Raw genomic sequence first — 26,126 nt, 5'->3', positions numbered from 1 at the left:
ACTGTTCTTTATTTTTTTTTTTTTTTAAGTTTTGTTAACAGAAAACAATATTTTAAAACCAATTTTTCAGAAGCAGTATAAAAAATTTGGTTTATTAATTTATAATTTGTAACAAAAAATGTGTTAGTAAATCTTTTAATTATGGATTCAGAAAAGATAAAATCTTACATCTAATCCCAACTTAAATGTAACTGTTAAGGCTTCACTGTTTGAAAATAAAAAAAAATAACAAATAATATATATATAAAGCTCTTCTATTCGTGGTAGAACAGAAAAAAGTATTATTTTAGCTAAATACCAAAATTAAAATTAGAAGAAATTTTTATTGTAACAGGTAATAATCATAAAAAAAGACATAAGCAGTTTAAAGTTAGTCACAATGCTGACTAACTTTACTGTAAGAGAAAAGAAATAGCTGTTAGAGAAAGAATCAGCAGAACCCTTCACCCAAGAGTGTAATAAAAAGCCTTTTTCAAACAGTTCACTTAATTCTGATCGCATCCGATGAAAAATCTAGAAATAACTAGAGCAAGATTGGTATTGGAGTACACATGGATGATTATAATATTCTGCTCATTCAGGTTTTAGTTTGCCTCAGCGATTATCAAAGATGACTTAACAGCATCGTGCTTAAAACCCATGAAGCAGAATTATTGCAAAATTCATTCAACACAATAGCCAATTTCTTTAAACACTAGATCATTATATCATTTTCACAGACATCTTTCTTCTAAACATCAGTTATAGGGAGCCTATTATTTCAAATTTGTTAACATTCGATTTTACATAAAAACAGAAAATAAATAAATGGAATATGTTTAAAAATTATTCTACTAACTCGCAAGAAGTTACATTACATACATATATGCATTACTTTTTAGTCAACCTCATAAGAACATTGATCGATCATCTAACTTATTATGGTACAATATTGCGATAGATGGGACTTTGAACGACATATTAAAATTACTTAAACATAAATTAACACAGAAGTTAAGGACTTAATCACTAACTTAATTAACTACCAGCACAAAAAAAGAAATGAATAGACAGTAAACAATCTTAGCAACCGAGTGATAGACACAAAATTAAAACAGAATATTACAACACTAATTAAAATGACAAGTTAAATATTAACAATTAAAATTACATATTTTTAAAATAAATAAAAATTACATTAAACTTACAATTTAAATACAACCTATTATTTACTTACAACCTGTTACAACTTTAAATCTACTAATATTACAAAACTCGTACAAAAATCATCACATAATGAAACCCTGATATTTTACACAAGACGCAGGCTAAGTTATAAAAAAAGAATACATATTAAAATGGAAAACCACCATCTTAAATGAATTAAGAGTAATAACAATGTTAATTTAAGACAAGATTATAACATACATATTAATGAGCACCACAGTTATCGATGTTAATGTAGCATTTACCACAAAGAATATTTGATTCCATTAACATACTTAATTATTTACTAAAAATATTATCCAAATTTAACAAACATTAATAATTTCTTATTAATTAAACTACACCTATAAAGTACTTTGTATTTAGTACAAGTTATTCTCGACTTAACTCTTTACAAAAAGAGTATTTTATCTTCAAACAACTGACGACAATATAATGATAGCAAGGCAGTGTTAATAAGAAAAAATATTAACATTACACCCTATTAAAAAGAAAAAAATCCATAACCTACATTATATTATAGCATACACTTTCGACAGATGACAGAGTTAAATAAAAATAAAGTTGGACCATAACAGCACATAAATTACTTTAAAAAATAACATAAATGACCAATGAATGAGCAATGAGCAACGAGTAATGAGCAATGAGCAATGAGCGATGACCAACAGAAGATAGTGGTCAATAATTCATCACTGTTCACCACTCTTCCTTAGCTGCCAGTTTTGACTCTGGAAAGAAGCTAGCTCCTACACCCATACTCACATTCTCTCCTGGTCCACCAAAACCTCCAAGGTTGTAATCACCCATTCCACTCCCACTGTCCTCTCGAGGAGTGCCAGGACCTCCATTTGCCGGAGAGTTCTTCATTCCATCAAGACCATCTCCGTTCATGACTGGGCCCATCGTGTTAGGTCCCATCGGCCCCATTGGACCACCTTCAGGTCCACCTCCCATCGGAAAATCCTATAAAAAGAGGATATTAATAATAAAGAGCTAGAGTTTCAATGTAATTCAACTGTCTTTTTTTTAACATAATAACTTAGTTACTCAGAACAAAGGAATTTCAAAAGCAATATACATACATAAATACAAACACGTAAAGCAAAACTATCATTTTCAATATAAACAGCAATATTTTCACTATCAGTATTACCTCAAATCTTGAATTCATCGTTCCTGATATTGCACAATAATTACCACTTGATCAAAAAGACAAGACCTATGATCTAACGTTTTGAGAGAATTTTGAGAGAAAAAGAAATAATGAAAAGTTACACAATCATTAATGTTCCGTTACACCATTCTTCCAAATCTATATTGTAATAGAAGTAGCTCATATTTGTAACAAACTTTATCAAAGAGGAATAGCAGAATGGCATCTAACAGCTATTATAACTTAAAATTGTCTTAGCTTCAACAAAAAAATTCTTTTATGTAATGGCTGCACTCGATATCATAAGTAAATTTCAAAAATGAAGAAAGCATTAATACATTTTAAAAAGTTAGAAAAGGGATCAATATTAAGTATTGCCTAACATTTATATAAAAAAATAACTGAATATTTTGCATAAAAATAATAAAAACACCTCACATAATACCTTACAAACATAATATCGTTTTTCTACATATGTATTATATTGGTAATCCAAGACAAAAAAAAAAGATTAAAAAGGAATAAAATCTGTTCACTTATTAACAAATTCATTGAATATAAATTGAACTGTACCAGTGTATTACTTCCTAAGCAGGGGATATGCTATGCCACGTTAGCATAGAGGTGCTTTTTAATTTTTTATATGCTAGTGTAAACGTATAACACTGCAGCCACCACGATGGGTAAAAGAAAAACGTAAATTTTGCTGCAGTCTAAGAGTATTAAGCTGTTCACATTTAAATATAAACAATATTCATTGTTACTGACGACAAGGAGCACAGCAAAATCATGTCAGAATTCTATGTTTTATATATACTAAGACAAATCTTACCCCAGGCATGTTACCCCCAGGTACAGGTTTCATCATAGTATACATGTTTTCTCCACCAGAATTCGATGAATCTGAAAAAGAAGTGACATATTTTAATAAAAAAATATACTTAGAAAAATGAAAGCATGACTTCATAATTATAAGATTTAAAATGTAAAAAATCTAACATAATATGTAACTCTTAAAACAACTTTTTGACATATATAACAAATAAAATTAATTTCATTTTTAACAAAAACTGTATTGCAGATGCCCGCTCCAATAAACATTTGAACATTAAACAGACAAAATATTAACAGGCAATAATTGTTATTTTAATCTACTCCAACTTAAATACTTAAGGTTTCAAGCAAATAAAAATTAGTAAATTTCTCCTTTTTTCACATGCCTGGAATTTTATACGTCATCAGTACTCCCTTATAATAGCTTATACTGATAAGCACAATTATTTTACAAGAATATATATAAAACACATGTTCATTTTTATACTTATAACATAAAAATTATTTTTATTAAACGACATTTAACCAATTTAATGGAACATAAAAACATAATAATGCTAAGTAATATAACATTATACAAAATTTTATTAAAATAAAATGCCTACAAAAAAAAAATCTTATAGAAAATAATTTGCCATTTAACAGTATTAATAAATAACAACTTTTTAAGAATCTAAGGACTTTAGAATAATGTAACAACTATAATCATAAAGAATATTACAATGTCATACTTTTCTTTTTTTATAGGTTTCAAAATTTTCAATTTGTAATTTTCACAAAAAAATAAAAAGTAATATTCAAAAGCTTTAACAAGAATGTTTTCATAATAATAATTTATATATATCTTCAATAAACTACAAATTGTTTTGAAGTAATAAAAAAAAAGAAGATTTTCTAATGCTACCATTTAAATAAATACACTTCAATTAGAAATGAAATATGAACTGAAAGTATGCCTATCATAAAATTATATGATATTCCTAATATGTTAAAATTAGCACTTATACATGTACCCTTTAAAAATAAGGGACTGAAAATTATAATTTCATATTTCATCAGACCTATGCAACTTATATGCCACTTTTACTTGTTAAAAATAATTTTCTGTATTTATAAAAATTTATTAACAATGTATGCTTCTTTATATAGAAAAACTGGGGGAAAACCCTACAATTTTTTTTTGCAGAACTTTCACTGGTATCTGCAAATAATACATTTCTACATCTACCAAATGGATAATAGCAAACCCTATAAACACATATATCTATGATAAAGCTGAACTGATAAATTACACAAAACAAGCTACCACCAACATTGAAAATATAATCGACTCCTACTTATTTTGCACAAATATTCCTGAATTATTAAAACTTTGGAATAATTCCTTTAAATAAATTTAAAAAGTAGTTTAAGATTTTTTTGTAGGTTAACTGGATAAAATTAACAAACTACAAAGAGCCATGATATTGCTTTGTAATTTTAGAAATTAAATAGTGTAGAACACAATTAATGGAAATATTTCAAAGGGAAAAATCAATTATAGGTAAAAGACATTAACTAAAAAAATTTAGACTTTGATACTTCTAACACAAGAAGCTTTTTTGTGCTGTTGGTTTGGCTTATGAAACTTAGTAATTTTGTATAACATTTATCCCTTTAGCTATTCTTCAATAGCAACAGCAATTAAGTTAAAAAAGACTCCACCAGTTAAAAAAAAAACTTTCTTAGTCAAACTTTAAATTAAGAATTTCCCTCCTCTGAGATCAAAATTTTGTTTAAATAATAGCACGTGTTCTTTATTACTATAATAAACTTTTGTCCTGCTTTACAAATAAAACCTCTTTAAAAATCTTATGCCTCAACCATATTACCCAGTTGCTGAGAAACAAAGAGTAGACTGTATTCTGTAGTTAGCAAATTTTTTATTAATTAATTTTGGCCCAAGGTGAATAGAAAACAATGAAACCCTGTGGATAAGAGGTCTACTGTATATTCATAGACAAGAGGAATCTATTTCTGTAGAGAAAAAAATGAATTTTTACTTAAATATTTATTTCTATTAAAAATTAACTATCCTAAAACAGACTGCATGGCATTTTAATAAAAGAAAAGAAAAAAACAAACAAGATAATAATAATAAAAATAAAAAAAAACTGCACTTACACTACTGTTAATGTTAATGAAGCTATTATTAAAAAATATTCATTCCCTCTTTAACCAGCTGAACAAACCATACTTAAGCCATGCACAATTTAAGCAACTTTTAGTCAGTTTAACACCTCTGATTAAATTTTACTCCAATAATAATTTTATCGAGATATATACTCAAGCTAAACCATTACTTTAATTAATTAAGCATGAATTTTGATTTAATTTACAATGAAAGTAATTTCTCTCTTATTTCTATTTCCTTAATAATTAAAAGTAGCAAGCAGTCTGCAATTGTAGGAAAAAATAGTATTACGTAATTGCCTTCTAAAGATAATTGCGTGCAGTTATTGGTAGCACACGCATGTTGGTACTGCATTACTTCAGAAAATGAAAAGCCTCCTGAGAAGAAATATATAGGCAGTTTTTCAGCAGCATATGTGTTAGCTGGTCAGGATAAAATCAAAATCACCGATTGATAATATGCTACTTAAATTTCATTAAAAATGCCAGGATCTCCAGGACAATATCAATGAGATGGGAACCTGTGGCCCAGAGAGGTTCTTGATGTTTCCTTTTGTTAGAGTTTCTTACTGCAGTTCCTCAATCGGTAAAACGTTTATAAGATTCACTCATTTTCTTTATTTTGACCCTTCTCACGTAATCTTTGGCCATATCGAATCCTTCAGTTATATTCAGACCCATCAGGCTCTGATCTACACCCAGAAATAAATAATTCCTGCATTAATCTGAGAAACTACAACCAAATATTAACTTCAGTATACCATGGGAGCCAGTTTATTAAGTAAATACGGCTTCAAACCGTATTCATCCTTATTTCATAACCTTTAATTTCCAGGCTGCTATTCCTTAATATTCCAAATATTTCAAAACTATTAGGTTACAAGTTTTGTAGTTTATTATCTTAACCAGGATGCTCAAAATTAAACATATGCTATAGCAGACCTTGTAAAACTAACAAATCACAGAACTGCTATACCTTATTATACTAACTGTTTTCCTTTTTTGCAGCATAAACTGTCACGGTGATTAGCTAGTAATAAACATCTAAGAACAAGCAGTTAAATTGCTTCCCATATTACTTAAATTAGATGAACATAAATTGATTTAATAGAAATGGCTTGAGCGATTAACATTTTTATTTTAATTCACATCTTTACTTTTAAGTTATTAATAATTGAGATTTTATGGGAATCGTAGAATCATCAGAGATCGACAAAATACAGTTTAGTTGCACCCAAAATCTATTATATTGGAAAAAACTTAAATATCTCAATTTTGATGATTGGTTAAAATAATTTAATATTGTATAAAACTCTTTCATAAAAAATATACTTTTTAAAACAAGTTTATTAATAAAAGAATTTTATACTAAGCAAGTGCAATGAGGAAAATAATCACTCTCGTAGTTCTACCTAAGAAGAATGCAAAATGAAAACTTTATAAGTTCCTAATATCTTTCTTAACAGTTCACCCTATTTTGACAATTGAAAAACAAACTGAAAACTCAAGCAGTTTTCAAATTTCATCCATCAATACCATACAATTACCTTTTATGAACATAATTTAGTTAGCAAACTATAACCATAAAAAAGATATGACAAAATTAATCATTGTGTTAAAATTGCATTCTTGTTCAATAATGAAGTTATCTAAATGTATTTATTTTACAACCGTTTCATTCAAAGATAAAATATTAATTCAGCAAAAAAATATCATACCAACACTTACTGAGAAAAGTATAAATAGAACACAAATGGTCATTCAAAAATTATATAAATAATTTCCTAAGATATTAAATAAACAAAGAAATGAAATAAAATCTTTCACATGTATAATACAGAAGCTTCCATCATTTTTACATGGATTACAATATCTACTTTTACTTACAATTAGACATAAATAATTAGACATAACCTTTGCCAATCTTTAGAAAAGAAGTCACCTCACACAAGCTTGAAATTGTACTTGCTTGTAGAGCTGTTTTTTCTGTGAAACAATGTTAGGAAACTTAATTCTCTAACACAAAGCCAACAGTGCCAGCAGTTTAAATGGAAATGTTTCTTTTTTGTACAAATTTTTTCCATACCATCTTTAACTGCTATTTTAAAATTATGTACACACCATAATAGTAATGTTAAAAAGCATGTTTCAGAGAAAAATCTTTACCTATCTTTAAAGAGCAACATTTTTTTATGACAATTGAGACCAATCATCAGAAAAAAACTTCAGATAAAAATATACAGTAATTTTTTTTATATAAAACATCAATAAAGTTATAGATTTCCATTTGCCCACAACAGGCATTTTAAGCATAATCTATCTATCATAATAGGTAACCATGAAAGTGGTTCTATTTTACAAACCATTAAAATGGTTCATTAAACAAAATTCACCAAAGTTGAACTTTTTCTTTAGTGAAAACTACAATAATCCTTAAATGTTACAATCAAACTCAAGCTTCATTAATATCGGGAAAAATTATATACAGACCTACACAGGATTCAAATCACACTTAGGAAAATCAAAATTTTCTACACAACCCATGTATATTCCCTTTTGTTAAAAATCATCATTTATTAAAAATTCAACAACATTAAACAATCATTACAAAAATTAAATTACATTATATATGTTTTTATTCCAACATATAATTGATATATAACTTTTACAATAATAACAGATAAATTAATTCGAACACAGGGAACGTTTTGTTTATTTCTATGTTGTGGTTACACTGCTTGACCACACCCAATCTTCAAGTTAGTATGAGATTATCATTCTTTGGTTATTTAGTAATTTTCATATTATAAATATTGTTTTGTGAAAGTTTGTTTCATTTTTTATTACAAAATCAAATTTTCATATTTTTTGTTCTGTCTTGAATTAATAATGGACATAATGCCAAAAAAAAGTGTTTAAAAACTGTTTCTCTTTCTGAGCATACCAGTAGGACACAACAAATAGCTTCTGAGTGTGGCATTGGACTAGGGACACTGAATGCTATTTTTAAAACATTCTAAAGAAACTGGTTCCATTTCACCTGAAAGGGAAGGCAAATGGTAGGTGTAAAAACAAAAATATTCCAACGTAGGATCTGTTATTAGTGAAAAAAAAAAGTTGATATAAAATGATCTGCTGTGGACCTAAATTGAGAATTAGCAGCCAGTGGAACATATTTACACATGACAATTGTTAAGACATCAACTTCTTGCAGCGGGATGGAAAGCTTGACAGCCAGCTAAAAAGCAGCTTTTAACAACAGCAATGTGCAAAAAAAGACTCTTGTGAGCCAAAGAAAATGCTAACTGGACCATAGAAGACTAGAAAAATATTGTTTTCAGACGAGTCACATCTTTATGTCAAGGGCAAAGGGTTCCATATGTTAGAAAAGCATCAGATGAAAATACATCACCGGCTTATACCCAACAGTTAAACATCCCCAGAAAAAAATGTTTTAAGGTTGTTTCACATTTGACACCTCTTGTTCATTATTTCCAGTAGATGGTATGTTGAGAAGTGATGGATTTATCAAGATTCTGAAGAAAAGGGTAGCGACACAACTTTAAAATAAATCCCTACATGGCAACAGAGGGTTCCAACAAGATTTGGTGCCATGTCATACTGCCACAAAGTTGAAAGATTCTTCAAAGAATGAAATAATAAAGTACTCCCATGGCAGACAACTCCCCAGACTTAAACCCAACTGAAAATTTTTGGGTAATAGTCAAAATAACAACTATCAAAACTGAATGTACCACAAAATTTAACTCATTAAAGCAATAATATCAGTATGATTTCAAGATGAAGAAATAAAAAAATGGGTAGTAAACTTGCTGAATTAAGAATAAAGGACATATACATATATATATATATATATTCACAAACTGTACAGGTATGTTTTTTTTTTCTAAATAAGGTTACTTTTTATTAAATAACATCTGTTTTCATATTAATTTACATGTTACTGTACTTCTGAAATGTATAACTACAACAGGTGATGGAACCAAAACCACAAACTATGTTTGTTAATAAAACAAACCTAAAGTTTCATTATAATGTTTTAGTCTGAATAAAGAATTACTGTTTCATTAAATTGTAGCACACATTAATATCAGGATTTCTGTAGATCTCTAAAATTAACTATTTTAAATTAAAAAATAGTTTTTTAATAATAACTGAACATTACTTAATTTAAAACTTTATCTCAAAACATAACAGCAGAAAAAATTCAGTTTTAATTAACTACATTTTTATAAACTCACCTCTATTTAATTAATAACACTGAAGAAGTTTTACTGTATTATTAATGAATACAGTGGAGAATAATAGTGACTACATATTTTTCACATGCTATTTCTACTGAGTTTATATTCAAATACATTATTTTTTAGTCCTACTTAACCTAATCAAATCAACCATTTTATTGTAATAAAAAATTATTTTATAGTATTTACAGTAGTTCTCATGAAAGTGAAAAATAAATAAATTATTGTATTGAAAACAATATATACAAACTCGTAATTATAATACAGTGTTTTGCGTAACATTTTTCAACCTGTATAAAAGAAATAGTTATTTCCTCAACATAAATAATTCTTATCTATGCAGAATTGTTAACACAATAAATAATAATATGCATTTATTGAATCCCAGACAAATTAACTTCTACAAAAACATAATCATTCTTTAGACAAGTATTATTCATGCAAGCAGAATAAAATTCCTACTAAACAACTGGAAAAAGAAAAATTTATTTACAAAGAAAAAGAAAATATGTAGTGCACATAGTACAAACAACACTAAAAACAAATTTTATAAAATTATAACACCAGAGAAAGAAAAATATAATCACACACTTATCACCAGTGAATAAAACTAACATGAAATAAAAAACAAATAATCTGTTCAGCAAGATAACGTTTTTTACATCCAATTATTGTAACACACCAAAAAGTAAAACCATGAAGTGAATCGGAAAAAATATACATATTAATTTTATTTTAAACAATAAAATTAATCATCATAATGATAGCCCAACTGACATATAAATATTAGGACTGCCATTCCAACAATACACAAACAAAGCAGAACTGAGCAAAGAATATAAACAAATCATTCTGGTTATTGTGCTGATGAACTACTTATTAGTAACATATATAAAATTATCATAGATATAAGGTACAATATTTTAACACGTTCATGAGAACAGCCATACCCTGACTGAATTTATCATTCGAAAAATGCTGACTTGAAAATAAACACATGATCTCAACAGCTCCATCACACAGCAACAAGACAGGATTGTAAGGATCAATAGCAAGGCAACAATTTAATCTGGATAATGAACAAATTTTACCATGATTTTGGAGACAATGAGGTCTTCTTACAACAGTTTTCTTACAATACAAAAATAGTTTTAATCAAAAGTAAAATATTTGTCATTCACTTACACATTTTAACTGGACAGACAGAGTAAAAAATGAAGTAATAAGGAGGGTAAACAAAACCTAAGAATGATCCTAAATAGGAAAGCAAAGTGGGGTGATAAACCATAAGAAAGGATCAATTAAAACAGTGAATGAGGAATCAGAAGGTGTAAAGAGAATGAAGATTACAGATGATCTAAAAAAAAAAACAAGCTTTCAAGATTTAGCTGGAAATAGAGAAGAATGGGGATGATACGGTTCAAGAGACCCAGTTCAGGGCAGATAACCACATATAATGACTAATATAATAACAATAATAATTAACTAAATCTTCTTTTTGCCAGCACACAAGGGCAGCAGTTTCTTTATTAGAACTCGATGGTATAGTTAGTCACTTACAGATAGAACTTTCCAATGACTCCGATTTTATACACAAATTATACAAAAAGAAAACTAGCAGATGAGGTTCTGACCGGGTAAACCCAGACCTCTTATTCCTGATAAAATCTAATTTTATTAGATCAAAGCTATTGAAAACTTACGAAAATCAAATGATAATTTGGACCTTAACAAAATGATTTAGTTGAGTGAATTTTACAGATTTATAAAAAGAAAAATTCAAGCTGTAGAAATAGCTGCAGCACTGTGATTCAATGTAAAATTTATGTGGAAGAAAATAAAGATGGAGGAGTAGAATTATGCAAATCTTCTCGTACTAAACATATCTCCAGATCCAGCACAATCCAGTAGTAATGTATTTCAACACTGCAACATCTGACAAACTACAAAATGGGAGGATATATTCATTAATGAATCAAGAGTAGAAAACAGAGCTCTACAGTGGAAAACTCAAAAAGAGTAAATATTATCACTTCATAGTATAATATTTAAAATATGTAGAATACTGAACTAACAACCAGCGAAGACAGAAAACTTAAATTGATGGCTGACAGAAAAAAAGATTATCACAAACCACTATTAAAAAACATGATTTCTTTAATCATAGAAAAATAAAAATTACAATCTATAAGATGAAAGAAACTGAGAAAGAATTTTCATAATTTCATATCTTTAAACTGAACAATATAATTCTGATCATTTAAGGAAAACTCTTATCAATAATTACACTGATAGACAAAAAAAAATTTTTTAATGTTACTCTAAGTGCGATACAATTTCTTGAATTGCTTTATTTGCGTACATTACAGATCTGTAAATACTATTTTTCTATCACCCTTAGTTTAAAATAAATTAGGCTTTAAAAAAAAATTAAGGAAAAATATAGTTAAAATCTGTAAAATTTATAATTGTGCATGGCCATACCTGTGTTAGAATGATTTCGCTGATGCTTTTCTTTTATAAATAGTCTCAGACACATCCCGAATCAATTTACAACAGTAATCGGCTAGCATGTTAGTATTCCATTTTCCTTTATAGTGGCTTTCCATCACCAAAATGTCTTTGTGGAAATGTTCATATTCGTCACTTACATCTCGCAGGCTGTCTGGGAAAAAATCCAGATGCGAGTGGAGGAAATGTATTTTTAAAGACATATTATATCCCATAGTATGAAGTAAGAAGTTGATTAACAATATCGTGGTAATTTCAGATTTTTATTTGCCAAGAAAATTTTTGCAAACATCTTTAAATGAAGCCCAAGCTGCACTTTCTACATTATTTAACATTGAGTTAAATACATCATCTTTGACCAACTCTTTTATTTGAGAACCAAAAAATTTCTTCTTTAATTTTTCCTTCACTTACATTTGGAAAATTCTGCCTGATGTACAAAATTCCAGGCCTATCCTTCTTCATTGCTTTTAAAAAAATTTTTCATTAGTCCTAGCCTGATATGGAGAGGGAGTAAAAATGTTTTTTTTTGGGTTAACTAAGGGCTCATGAATTTCCCATTTGGAGTTAAGTTGTATCGTTTTTTCCACTCTTTAGTAACATAATGTTTATACTTAGCTCGGCTGTCCCATTCACAAAGAAGACACATGTACTTAGTATAGCCTAACTGCAACAAAATAGCTATAACTTTCAAATCACCACACATGTTCTGGCTGTTTTTTTATAATATTTTTTTCAAGAACGTCTTTCACCACATCGTATGTCTCTTTTAAATAAATACCAAAAGTGATTGGTATTGAAGGATATTTGTTACTGTTGTGTAGTAGAACCACTTTCTATATATACTTGGACAAATCTAAGAAAAGACGCCAGTCCTCAGGTTTATGAACTTGTCCTAAGTGCAAAATAGGCTCATCAATATTTGTACAATAAACCAAATTATTTTCATCAATAAAGTACTGAGAAAGTTCTTTTTGTCGGCTTCAAAAGCCTGAATTTTTTTTATTTTTTGAAGTAAATTCCAACCTTGTAGTCTTGTTCCTAACAGTTCAGCTTGATTTTTTGATAAATTTAAATCCCTAACCAAGTCATTTAATTCACCTTGTGATATAAGATGCGGCTTATTGGAAAATAATTCAAAATCAAAATCATTGTTGTCTTCTTCAGTACCTGCCTGGTTCTTCATTGTTGCTTTTGAAACATACATTAACAGATGGCTTAGGAACTGAAATAATGTCACTGTGAGGTACAGGCCTCATTGCAGATTGCAATGAAGGAAATTTTACAGTATGTTTAGATTTTTTAGAAATTCCAGACACACTTGTTAAACAAAAGTAACAATTGGTTATATGATCCTTTGGTTCATGCCAAACCATAGGTACACCAAATGGCAAAGCCTTTCGTCTACCTTTCAGCCATCCTCTTAAATATACACAACAATTAGTGCATACTATATGAGGAGCCCACGTCTTATCCCGATCACCAATTTTATACTGAAATTACAAATGATATGCTTTTTTAATTAAAGGTGTAATGTTTTTTCTATTTAATTTTACAGTAACTCACCACATACATAACAAAAGGCATCCACATCATTTATACAATTTCAAGCCATTATGACACTGCACTGTCAACAAATTTAAGACAGTAATACGACTGAACAAAATTAATTCATTTCTAAATTCAATGCTTAATACAAACAACACAGCTGTGTTTACAGCTACATGTTTTTACCTGCACAGACATGAGTAATCTTGTCCATGAAGGCTCACTCTTCAGTATTTGATGTGATGTCATAATATGTGTATTCAACTATACGTTGAGAAATTAAAAAAAATCCTTTAATTGAAATAAAAAAATTTTTCAAAAAATGGTGGGTGATAGAAAGATTCTGAGTTCGTATTCATTTTCAGCATAAAAAACAGATTAAAATCATGTATCGCATATTATGAAACAAAAATTATGTTAATCAGTGTTATTTTATTTTACATGAACAAATTTAATATCTACCTATCTGTATTATATTTCAGTAATCTAATAATATCAGCGTTACAATGAACTACAACAATGGTCTTATGCTATGAGTGAAACCTGTAATTTATACAGGAATTCTTCAAAAAATTACTTTTGTAATTTCATATCAAAATATATTAAAGGGATTATGTAGTATACGCAGTTGTTTTCTTCTAATTAAAACCCCTTTATTTAAACATTATGCAAACTATATCACCAAACTTTAAATTTCACATTATCAGAAAAACAAGCCTTCAGAATGAATTTATACCAGAATAAACACTTAAAAAGGGTTAATCTATTAATAATTAATACACCCATATTAAATTTTAATATAAAAAATATATTACAATATTCAGGAAGCTCAATTTCACATGCTTTAAACAAAGTACAATACTTAAAAGAAATTTGAAACAACAGACAAAACATAACAAGCAAATGTTGAACAAAATATACAAAAGGCATAATGTACATTACATTATATTAAAGGAAAATTACATCAATATTATCATGTAATTAATTAACTGTACATCAAAGAACTTAAAATAGATTATCAATGAAAGTTCTATGTCAATGCTAGCTAGCAATGCTGCTGCTGCTGATTAATCCATTGACTTACTGTAATATAGATAATTGAAAAATGACAAGATTGCACTTTATACTTAACATGCCAAAAACCAAGCTTGTAAATTATTCTGAATAATGAACACATGCAATTTCATTATGTTTTATTAAGACTTAATCCCCACTACTTAGTTCTCTTCAAACAAATAACAGGATATTTAACATGCATATTACATCAATTCACAGTTGATAACTGCACCATACAGTACTAAAATCTATTGTTAAAATCCAGAAATACTTTAACATGCAATAGGCAGCAACGTGATTACTTTCTGTAAATTAACTATTATTTACTGACAAATATATTTGCTGCTGTGGTTTTGAATAAAAATAAATTTTTTTGGTATAATAAATAAAAGATTGAGGCTAATTTATTTTTATTAAAAGAAGTTTATAATTCTTTTTTTAATTCTAATCACCTCTATAGGGTTTTTCTAACAGATGAAGATGCATGCTTCATGTTAACCTGAAATTTCTGTCAATTTCAATCTGATGAAATTACAACTATATATATGAAAAAAACAAAAAATATAAAATTCAGACAATCAACAGCCTGCTTGAATTTTACAAAAATCGAAGATACATTATTGTAAAAATGAATGTTGCATACACAAAAAATTAAATAGTCTTTATTAATACAACATGCAGTAACATGCTGGTCCATGCAACAACATACATACAAAACACGCAAATAGTTAAAAATATTTATTTCTTTTGTACGTCTTTAAAGAGCAACAGCAAATATTTACAAATTAAAAATGTCCTGAATAACAATAAGGAATGTTTGACAATAACTGAAATGCTATGATAATTAAAAAAATATAAATATATATAATAAAATGTTTAACAAGACAAAAGGAATTAAAGAAAGCAAATCAAACTAAAAATCACCTTGTCGTGTGACGGGACTAGGAGTGGGCATTCTGTGACTAGCAGGGGAATAGGGGCCCACTGAACCTAGAAACAGAGACAATAGTGTCGTCACCCGTGCACATGACACATCACTTGTGACAGAAGTGACAATTATTATAATGATAAAAAAAAAACCAGTATCAATTACAAAAAGTACAGGGTAGAGCATCACAGTTTGATTAGTTGAACATAATTATACCATAGAGCATCATTAGAACAAGCATATATTCTTAAGACCAGAAATCAGTTTTTTTATACTAAAAAATAACAAATGAGCAAGTGATCTTTACAATGACCACATCATAATCATTACCACACAGAATATTTATTTGTTTCAGGTGGATCAGGAGTTGTTTCAGTCAGCAAATTAATTACTGAAAATCTATATTTAAAATTTTTGAAAACAGATAAAGAAAAATGAAAGTTGCTTTGCTTTATATCAAATTTTTAAATTATCACTTCTCTATCACATTGCTTTGTAAGAAAGAAGTTTTTTAGCAATTGTGTTTCATTAAGCTTTCATCCATCAGAACCAACACTAATAATTTTGAGCCTATCAAAATTAAGTTGAGGTCATTTATAGCACTCACCCATTACTGCTTGAACTGAATATTGTATGAATCAAAGTTTCACTTTACTTTGCAACACTAAACATTTGTATCAACATTAATTTACAAATGAACTCATTTAGATCTGAAATCCAGATGATAATGTTGGCAAATGTAGAATACATTTTATCAAAGATATAATTTAGAATAACTTGATTGCATGTACTAAAAAAAAAATAATTCAAATACTTACGAAATAAAACATTTTTATTTCTTATTTATCTCATCGAAGTAAAGCAATTAAATACAATGACCAATAACCCCATGAACAATTTAATACATAAGTAAAAAAAACTCATATTGATTTCAATAATGATGCTTTATGATTGATGTTAACACACAAAGGTGTATAAATCAACAGAATACACAAAAGAAAGTTAAGTAACCACCAAACCAGTACAATTAATAAAAAAAAAGATTCATAGAACGTTACTCAGCTTTTTTCCATTCCCTTCTGTAATCTGCATGTATCAATAAGTTTCATTTATACTTATGTTTGAAGTAGTTATATTTCAAGGCTGAAGCAAGTTAAAAGGTCTATCTAAACAAAAGATGTTTTAAAATAAATGAAACTTACTGATTTTTAACAAAGGCAACCCTTGGTTCACTCAGTTAATTCATTCCTGAAAATCGCCACATAGAAGAATGATCATTAAGCCACAAGTACATACATAAAGTTATGCTGATTGTTCCAACTTAGTGAAAATTATCCGTTCTGTGTACCTTCATTCCAAATCTGGCTTCTAAGGTACAAATAAGTTTAACAATATGTTTTAAGTTTATCAAAGTAGATCCAACTAACAGTAAATTCCACCTGTAATGCTGTCGATTACTTAATACATTTTCTCAGATCTAAAGTTATCAAAGCAATTGACTCTGAGAACCCCGTATAAATAAAAAGCTTCATGCAAACATTTTACTAAAAGCTGGAGCATCCTGCACTTATAGAACAAAAACCTTATTGCATTATAATTAATATACGGCAGACTGGACTAGATGTTTTCTATTTATTAACTTTAATATGTAACTTTAAAATAGACAATAAATAAAAGGTAGCATTCAGCTCTTTGCAGGAAGGTATATTTAATATCCTGGTCGTATAATACAACAAAATATGTGACAAAGTCAAAGATTTTGTTTTTGACACTCAGGGTGTCTGGTTAGGCACTCGTACACCATAGCTGTAGCGCTGATACTAAATCCTCCCTAATTATTTTTATAGAATAAAAACATAAAGAAAGCTGAAAATATGTAACACATAGCTGAAGCAAAAGCAGTGTTTAAATTATCACTGCTTACTACTTCCACAATCCAGGAACTAGATCTCAGACTGATGCTAATATACTCCACATTGCAGCGTATTAACTGGCAACAGCTTCAGTTGGAGTATAGGCACTTAACGGTAAAATCACATACAACCAAACAGTCCAATAACGAGTGTAATTTGTCATTTACTGTTTTTGAGTTCATTTTCAAGTAAGTTTTGTTACCCCCACCAATTTTGTTGATTAACAGGTATTTTTGTAATTATAAAACAAAAATTCAGCAAGAACTATAAGGGCTAGCATTAGCTTCCTCCTACTACTCTGGATTGATCTATCAATATTCAAGGGAAGGTGTGAAAAATATCATCAACAGCACTACTTGAATGAAAATATGAAAATAAATGTGAAACCGCCTGTCACATGCAATTCATACAGAGAAGGAAGTTAGAATACCAAAGACACTGATGAATGTATTGAAAAACGTTCTATATAATTTTTTTTAAATACTAATTTGGTGGTTTTCTAGAGAAAAAGAAAAAATCATTGGATATAAAACACAATAAAATATAATTTCACACACTTCTGCAGCTAAAACACTTAGTAACTACTATAAAAATCGTGAAGTTACCCTGTACAATATAAATGATACTAAAACAGTGATGGCACAGATATAAAAATAAATAATGAATATACATGTTCTTCATAAATATAAATATATAAATAAAAAATGCAGATAAACATTATTTTTCATTATAAACTCATAATAAATTGTGGTATCAACCATCGGCTTCGCTTCATCATCTTTGCTCTGTAACATCTATGAATAGAAAATGATAAATTTTCATATTTAAAATCTATTTTTAAAATGTTAAATGATTAGAATGACCGTTAATAAGCCTAACATCTCATAGCTTAAAAGACAAAATGATAATAAATAGGAATAAATAATAAATCAGCGAATCCTACCGAGATAAAATTTTAATACAGATGAAAAACTGCCAGGAATTTCCAATGTAATGGTATTGTCAAATAAATAAAACATACAAAATCATTATGTAAATAAAAAGGATAATTTATGCGATTATGTGGATAACCTACAAAGATGCACACCGTACAAGAAAGGTGTTCAGATAAACAAATAAATAATAATGAACCAGTGCTCAACAAATATAATATAAAAATGATCCACTGCTTTATAGTGCAACTTCCAACAGGCAGTAAATACAGCTAGAATTCAACAGTAATGACCGCACCTGATCAGCCCCACATTGTAGAAAGTACAGTAATAAACCACACTTAAGCAGTTATACGGTCAGTAAAGAACAGTTACACAAGCATTAAATATTACACTTGATATTTTCATACATGATACCATTGCTGCCACCCTCTAATAACCAACATAGCAGCTACTTTATAATTACAGCTAAATAAGAGGATGCTGATTGTAATAAAAAGGTTTTACAGAAACCTAAACCAGTGGTCAGGTTAAGCTTCTGAGTAATGCTAAATTACTGTAATCTACATTTAACAACACCTACAATGTTTCAAGAAGTACCATCCTGAAAGAGTGTGTAGGGTGTGAACTAAGGATAAAATTTCAACGGCTTATCACATTTAATAAACCAATTCTAATAGGTCAATTCTCATACATCAAAGTTAAACAACAGGAATAGTTCATGCCGTCTGTTAAATATAAATGACATAGTCAAAAGAATTATTTCATTTATTGTACAATTATCTGTAACATGAAAACACTCAGGCAGTTAAGACAAGACTTTGCATCTAACGCTATTTGTGCCAATGATAACACATTTTAAAGTATCCGAGATGCTAGTGGATATTATTAGTGTTAATAAATGAATTATCACGGCTATATAATTTTATAACACAGAAAACTGTAAACTTTAGAGTTTAAGAAACGTTTACTGAAAGTTATCAAATACCATCAACATATTTTCTTTCAACCCTAAGTGATAAAGTTAAAATAACATTTTTACCATTTTAACAAGAAGTTTTACCTTAAAACATCTGACAAAAAAATTATCTTTACAATATGATTAATATATACCGAATAAAAATGAAAATATAAACAACAAAAATCATTCAAATAAAAAAAAAAAAAAAAAAAACAAGAAAAACTGAACTAGTATCAATACTTCTCAGGAGAAAAATTGAAAAGTTTTCCTCCTGTTCTTATGATTAGCTACTAGCTCTGTTCCAATATAAACAAATAGATAATAACCAATCTTTTTTTTTACAGCAGATAAACAAAATCCTAGCAATATTTACTGCCTACAAAGTTTTGACTTTATGGGGCAAACGGTTAATATTTATATAAGTAACATCCACTTAATTAAGCTAACTTTTCAACAACTTGCATGCACTTGAACTTGTCAGCAATATGTTACAACTGATTCAACAAGTACTGGAATTACACTAATGCTAAAGCAATGTACTCGATACTTAAAAAAATTTATAGAACTATTAATATGTAAATACAGTATAATTTCACAAACCTAAGACAAGTGGTTCTGGAGGATTTTGAGTTCTCAAAAAGCAATTTAAATGAAGCTGGTTAACAATTTTTAAAACCAAATTTAGAACATACTATCAATAATTATGAAGTAAACATTTCAAAACTTAAAAATTTATATAGCACCTCAAAACTGAAATGTTAAAATGAAACAACAGCACTATAGTATATATAAGGAAGTAAATGAATGTAGCCGATCAACGGAGTACATAATGGATGTAGCCTCATATGCAATGTTTATATTTTATTAGTCCTGTTCAGCACATATATAGCCTTTTCAACCTGCTCACTTTACTTTTTACTAACTGTGAACACATTACGTGTGTTGTTTATATCTTTTATACAGAATTGATAATCAAACCATAAATAAGTTATTCACAACAGAAATACTTTTGTTAAATGATAACAGCAAATGAAAAGCTACTCAACCACTTATTGAAAGGATACTGAAAACCTGAAGAATTATGTGGATATACATATACATATATATATTTAGGATAGGTTGTGGCTGTTGTGTGCTATTAAGTACCAAGATTGAAGGTCACAAAGTTTTGATAAACACTGCACAGAATTGCAGATAGGGGATGTGAGAATATCTAGAAACTGGCAATAATATCTGCAACCAATGTTTGTTCTTTTTTCAGACCTTTAGGTGTGCTATGGTGCTCTTGAAACAAGAGAGAGGAGAGATAGTTCTATCTCATCAAGACAGAGGTAATTTTCATGTCAAGAAGGCGACAAGTAAAATCTCACATAATGTTGAAATTATAAACCCCCACTAACTCTCAGCAAGTGATGCGTAAGGCCATTCAACGCAAGTGTGCGATGTGGTTTATAGTATATGAACATATTTGGTCTATTCTTTTTTAAACTGAAGCGTGCAAAAATTTACCTGCATACATGCGAGAAGAAATAATACCTGACCTGGATGTAATCAGTGGTCATCCTGAATGATTTACACAAGATGGGGTACGATCTCATTATGCAGAATATACACCACAGGTTGGATGACGTGCTCGCTGGCTGATGGAAAAGGAGCCTGGTTAAATGTCCAACGAAACTGCCTGACCTTGACCTACAGACTATCTTATGGGAAATTTTGAAATCTGATGAGTATGTAGTAAAAATCTGACAACTGGAATATCTCTAGGAAAGGATAACCAATCCGACGAAAGGATAGCCGCTCCTTATACACTGAAGAGAATTCAAGGTAATGTGGTGAAACAATTGAGTGTGTTGAGACTAGGAGCAGATGTGGAGAATGTTTTGTGATAAGGAAGTGTGCTGTTCATCAATTTCCCATCAGTTCCAGACTTTACAATCACAGTATAAAACTAAATTATGACTATTTAAGGGCAATACAAAATATCCAAGTCGCAAGTATTTGGATTAGCGAATGCCGCACTTGTATGTCTGTATTGTATTATATTGTTCACAAGTTAAATTTCAAATTAAACTCTGACTCTGCAATAATAATTACAATATACATGGATTTAAGTAGTTAAAAATTATAATAAACACTATAACAATAGACCAAAAGAGCATTTTTCCATTAACATATACTGACAAAAGATAATTGAGTAATACTGTTTCTTATAAAAGAAATTAATAAAAAGAATTGAGCGTTTAACATTCACATAACTTGTGATAATTTAAAAAAAAAAAAAGGATAAGAATAATGGATGAAAACATTGTTAATAGGTGAGCACTGGGTTTATAGTATGTTTGTCATATTATATTTAAATAAAAATGGCAAGTTAAGTGTTAAATGATTAATTTTTATAAATTTATCAATATGGTCTTCAGCAATAAAAATTCTCTATGCTTAAAAAAAAATCAACAAGAACTTAAAAAGCCAAATGCAAAAATTTAATTTAATTATTCATATCACGCCTAAAAAGTCCCTAAAAACAATGCAACTGATATTAAAAAACTTTACACTTAAGAATAAAAAGCTGTAACAGGTTGCCATGATATGAAAAATTAAGCATCATTACATAATTATTTAAATAACACATTACATCATTATCATTTAAGTTAATTAACAAGTTAAAAGACACATTAAAATCAAAAGACAGTGAATTAACATCAGCAACTGATTCACATTTCCCTTGATAATTATTTTATAATTACTTTCAAATTTCTTTAATGTGAAAACATGACATTATTTCAACATAAGTAAAACCGATTAAAAAAAACTGATAACCTAAATGACTGACAGTACCCATGGATGAAACATTTTTTTAAATAAATAAAAAATTAGACCATAAAATCTATCTATTAAAAGATTTGGAATCTATGTACTAAGGATGCAGACTTCTGGCAAACTCAGTATGGACTTAATGAAGTCTGCCCTACACACACAAAATCCAAAGCGAAGAAGGTATCAATCAAAGATTACAAAGAGGGGTGGATTAGAGAAGACAACTGGTACCTAAAATGGGAGGCTCAGTGAAGACAACCAACCTTAGTCAGAGAATTGCTCAAGGCCACCAACAGACAGCAGTCCACTGTCTGTTGGCCAGGATGTGTCCCATCCTGGCCACAACCCCAAAAGAAATCGGGATACCTTTATCAAGAATGGGAGTAAAGCATTACAGGTAACAATTTAACACATACCAACTTAAATACATGCTGCAACAAAGGCAGCTTTGCCTCCAGAAATTAAAGAACACCCAAGAAAGGTAGGGGGATTCAAACAAAACAACTCAGCCACCTCTGTAAATGTGTGGAAATATCCAACTGAACTATAAACTGTTTTGCCAGCTTCCCTATAGGAAGTAAGTGATATGTACAAGAACTATTTCTTATTAATATGTCAGTCATTCTACAAAATAGTGTCACTATCTCTAAGTCTAAACCTTTAGTGCTAGTAATGATTTTTTTTCACAAAAAAAAACTTACGATGTGCAGCAGTGTTGAACCCCCAAAAACTAATTTCAAAAACCTCTTACAGCTGATGCACTTTCTAATTAAGACATACTACAAATACTAATTACATAACAATAAATAAAATTCAAATAGCTAGTGCTATACATATAAAACAAATTTATAAAAATGGACCTTTCACTAACTACAGCTAACAAATGAATAACTCTTTAGTAATAATTTAAAAAAATAAATAATAGATTTATGTAATGAATAGTGAATTTATTTACTTTAAAAAATAAAACAATTTAATTTTCAATTAGAAAAACAATTCAAATTTTAAGAACAAGCAATAATTTTTACTCAGTCACACTTGCCAACTTTTCAAAATTAAATAAGAAAGATTTTCTATTCCTGACATAAATAAATCAAAACAAGCATATTTGTGGTTAACTCATTTAATGCTAAAGGAGATCACAGTATCTTATTGTACTACGCTGAATGATTCACAGATGTCATAAACATCCAATACAATGTAAACAGTGTTCTATATTTTTAAATAGAAGTTGTAATAGAAAAATAATTGAAATATTATATCAATAAATAATGAAGAATTGTTAAAACTTAAACTTACAAGCCTGTGTTGAAGTTTCTAACCAAACACCACAAAAATAATGTTATATTCATTTTTTGTGACTGAAAACTTGAAGTTTTATTATTGAAACATTTTTTAGCATTTGAAAGGCAATAATATTTTTCAAAAATTTACTATACTTAATATATTTTAACAGTTTGCATCATCAAATAAATTAATTTAATGTAAGTTTTAAATAAAAAATTGACTAATAAAATTGACTAATAAAAAATTGACAGATTATACTGTAGTAACCAATAAATGAAAGGAATAGGGCAACTCCACAATACGAACAAATTAATTCTATATAATATAGATGTTAATTACAATTTCAACTTTTACCTAGACAAATACAGTTTGATCGATTCATATAATTAAAAGTCAGTCTTCCAGATGTTTTATGCAGCTTTATTGAATCAGGGTCTGTAGGCAACCACATGCCATGTTTATGTAAATAGGGATCAGGATACAGTATTGTGGAGTCAACAGCACTAAACAAACACTAACCTGACCACGTATTAACACTGCTAAAGTTCTATATAGTAACTCAAGTGCAAACTCTTTAGATCAACTAGAAATTCAGATGCATTGGAACACAGACTGCCAGTTATTTTTTTCTATAGGAGTGACTGATCAGAAAACAATTTTTAACAGGATGAGTATGTGTTGCAATATAAAAACACTGTTTTATTTATAAAAAAAAAAAAGAAAGGAAAATGAACATTCCTCAGTATCGCATGAGAAGATTAAATAGAAACAGCTAGAATAATTTGATCAATTTTATAAATTTATTATTACAAGTTTCAATAGTAGATTATTAGAAATATACTTAACACATTCAGTACTACTGCAGTGTAGCACTGAATACGTGGACCAGAAATGATTTTTATGTCACAGCATCAATAATTTTTGGACTAAACTACTATTACAAAGGCTACAACACATATAGTAATATCTTTCTAAGCTGATGGGGGGGGGGGGAGCAAGTTAGTATGAGAAATATAATTCAGTGTGTCCATACAATAATAGTGGGGTTTTAAATGGTTATAGCTTTGGAACACAAAGCATTGTAGAGAGACAAACTATATGTTAAATGAAAGAGCAACACTCCAAGTTTCTTACCTGTTCAGCAGATTTTGATATTTTTACCTTAGTTGCCCTGCAGAAGTCAAGACAATACTCAGTCTCTTGCCATACATGGCACAGAACATCCAACGTGATAGAAGAAACAGTTTCAGCAATCCTTCTTTTAAATGGTCCAGATTTCTTGAACAGAATACACTTGTGTTTTTAGATAGTCCCAACAATAGAAATCCATGGAGGCATAGTCTGGAGACCATGGGCACCAAGCAATCCATTCTTCTCTTCTTCTCGTCCAACCCATTGCCGAGGAAACGTTTGGTTAAGAAATCCTACATGATTGCAGCAAAATGTGGAGCTCCGTCTAACTGGAAATGGAATTCTCCAGTGTTTGAGGTACTGCATCCAATCACAGAGAAGGGTTAGAAGGGTATGCAACATACCCTTCTAACAAATCCAGAAAGATGTTTCCTGTTATTTTTTATTTTTTTTCAGAAAAAAAGAACGGGTCAACAACTCTATGACACCCAATAGTGCATCACGCATTGAATTTTTTACTGTCATGTTGATGTTCAATAATGGCATGTGGAGGTTCAGTATCCTGTATAAAAAAATTATGCCTAGGTAAGCGTAAAGAAGCATGAAACATTGCTTCATGAATAAAAATGAACTTATTTAAAAAATCATCATCCTGCTCTAATCTACCCAGAATATCTTTATCCAAATCAAATCATTTCACTTTGTCCTGCGGATAAAGTTGTAACACCTGAATTTTTTACGCAGTTAAACATAATAATCTTTTTAACACATTGTGAACAGTTGTTTTGGGAATGCTCAACTGTCTAGAATACTTCTGCATAGATTCTTTGGGCTACACAAGAAATCTGTTAGCACCACTTCAATCGTTTCATCATACACTGATGGCTGTAATGGACATGTTTGCTTCAGTAGGCTGCCTATTTCTTTAAATTGTTTATCCCATCGCTGAATGTTATTTTCACGCAGGGGGAGGTCTTCATTGTACCCACGACAGTATTCACGCCTAACACACGACCAACACAGCTTGCCACAACACAGACTGAACCTTCCTCTGCACCGCAAACATGATGACTAACGCACACGGGCTAACTTTCACGTTCTTAAACTTGGGAGTGTTTTTCTTCCATTCAACGTATAGTTCATCTCTTTACAGTTGTTTGTTCTGAAGCTATAATCATTTAAAACCCCACTATTATTTTATGGACATTGTACATTTAACCAACCCAGAATAGCACAAGGTTATATAGACAGTTATCTAATATATTAATGCAAAAAAAAAAATCTAGTAAATAGGGTAAATATGAAACTATTATTAATTACTAATTTAAGTGAAGAAATAAATAATAAAATTGGTAAAATAATTTAATGACTTAAAATATACCAAACTGTAAATGAAACAAAACAAA

At 29.1% G+C, this 26,126-nt stretch overlaps 1 protein-coding gene across 9 annotated transcripts in view; it reads right to left on the bottom strand.

Moving 5' to 3' along the window:
• The window catches only part of Ssdp (Sequence-specific single-stranded DNA-binding protein), a 165,530-nt gene that overhangs the window by 27,484 nt on the left and 111,920 nt on the right, over positions 1 to 26,126 (bottom strand). For 7 of the 9 annotated variants that reach the window (XM_075363510.1, XM_075363516.1, XM_075363513.1 and 4 more), the window contains 3 exons: positions 15,673 to 15,738; positions 3,195 to 3,265; positions 1,972 to 2,172 (listed from right to left, as the gene is read on the bottom strand). In XM_075363510.1, the coding sequence (XP_075219625.1) occupies positions 1,972 to 2,172; positions 3,195 to 3,265; positions 15,673 to 15,738 (338 nt within the window). The remainder of the gene's footprint in view (positions 1 to 1,971; positions 2,173 to 3,194; positions 3,266 to 15,672; positions 15,739 to 26,126) is intronic. The other 2 variants (XM_075363514.1, XM_075363511.1) reach the window with 1 other exon arrangement.

This window comes from Lycorma delicatula, chromosome 4, assembly GCF_047948215.1.
Source record: "Lycorma delicatula isolate Av1 chromosome 4, ASM4794821v1, whole genome shotgun sequence".
In the NCBI taxonomy this organism is placed as follows: Eukaryota; Metazoa; Arthropoda; class Insecta; order Hemiptera; family Fulgoridae; genus Lycorma; species Lycorma delicatula.
This window is presented reverse-complemented; position numbering and strand designations above follow the sequence as displayed.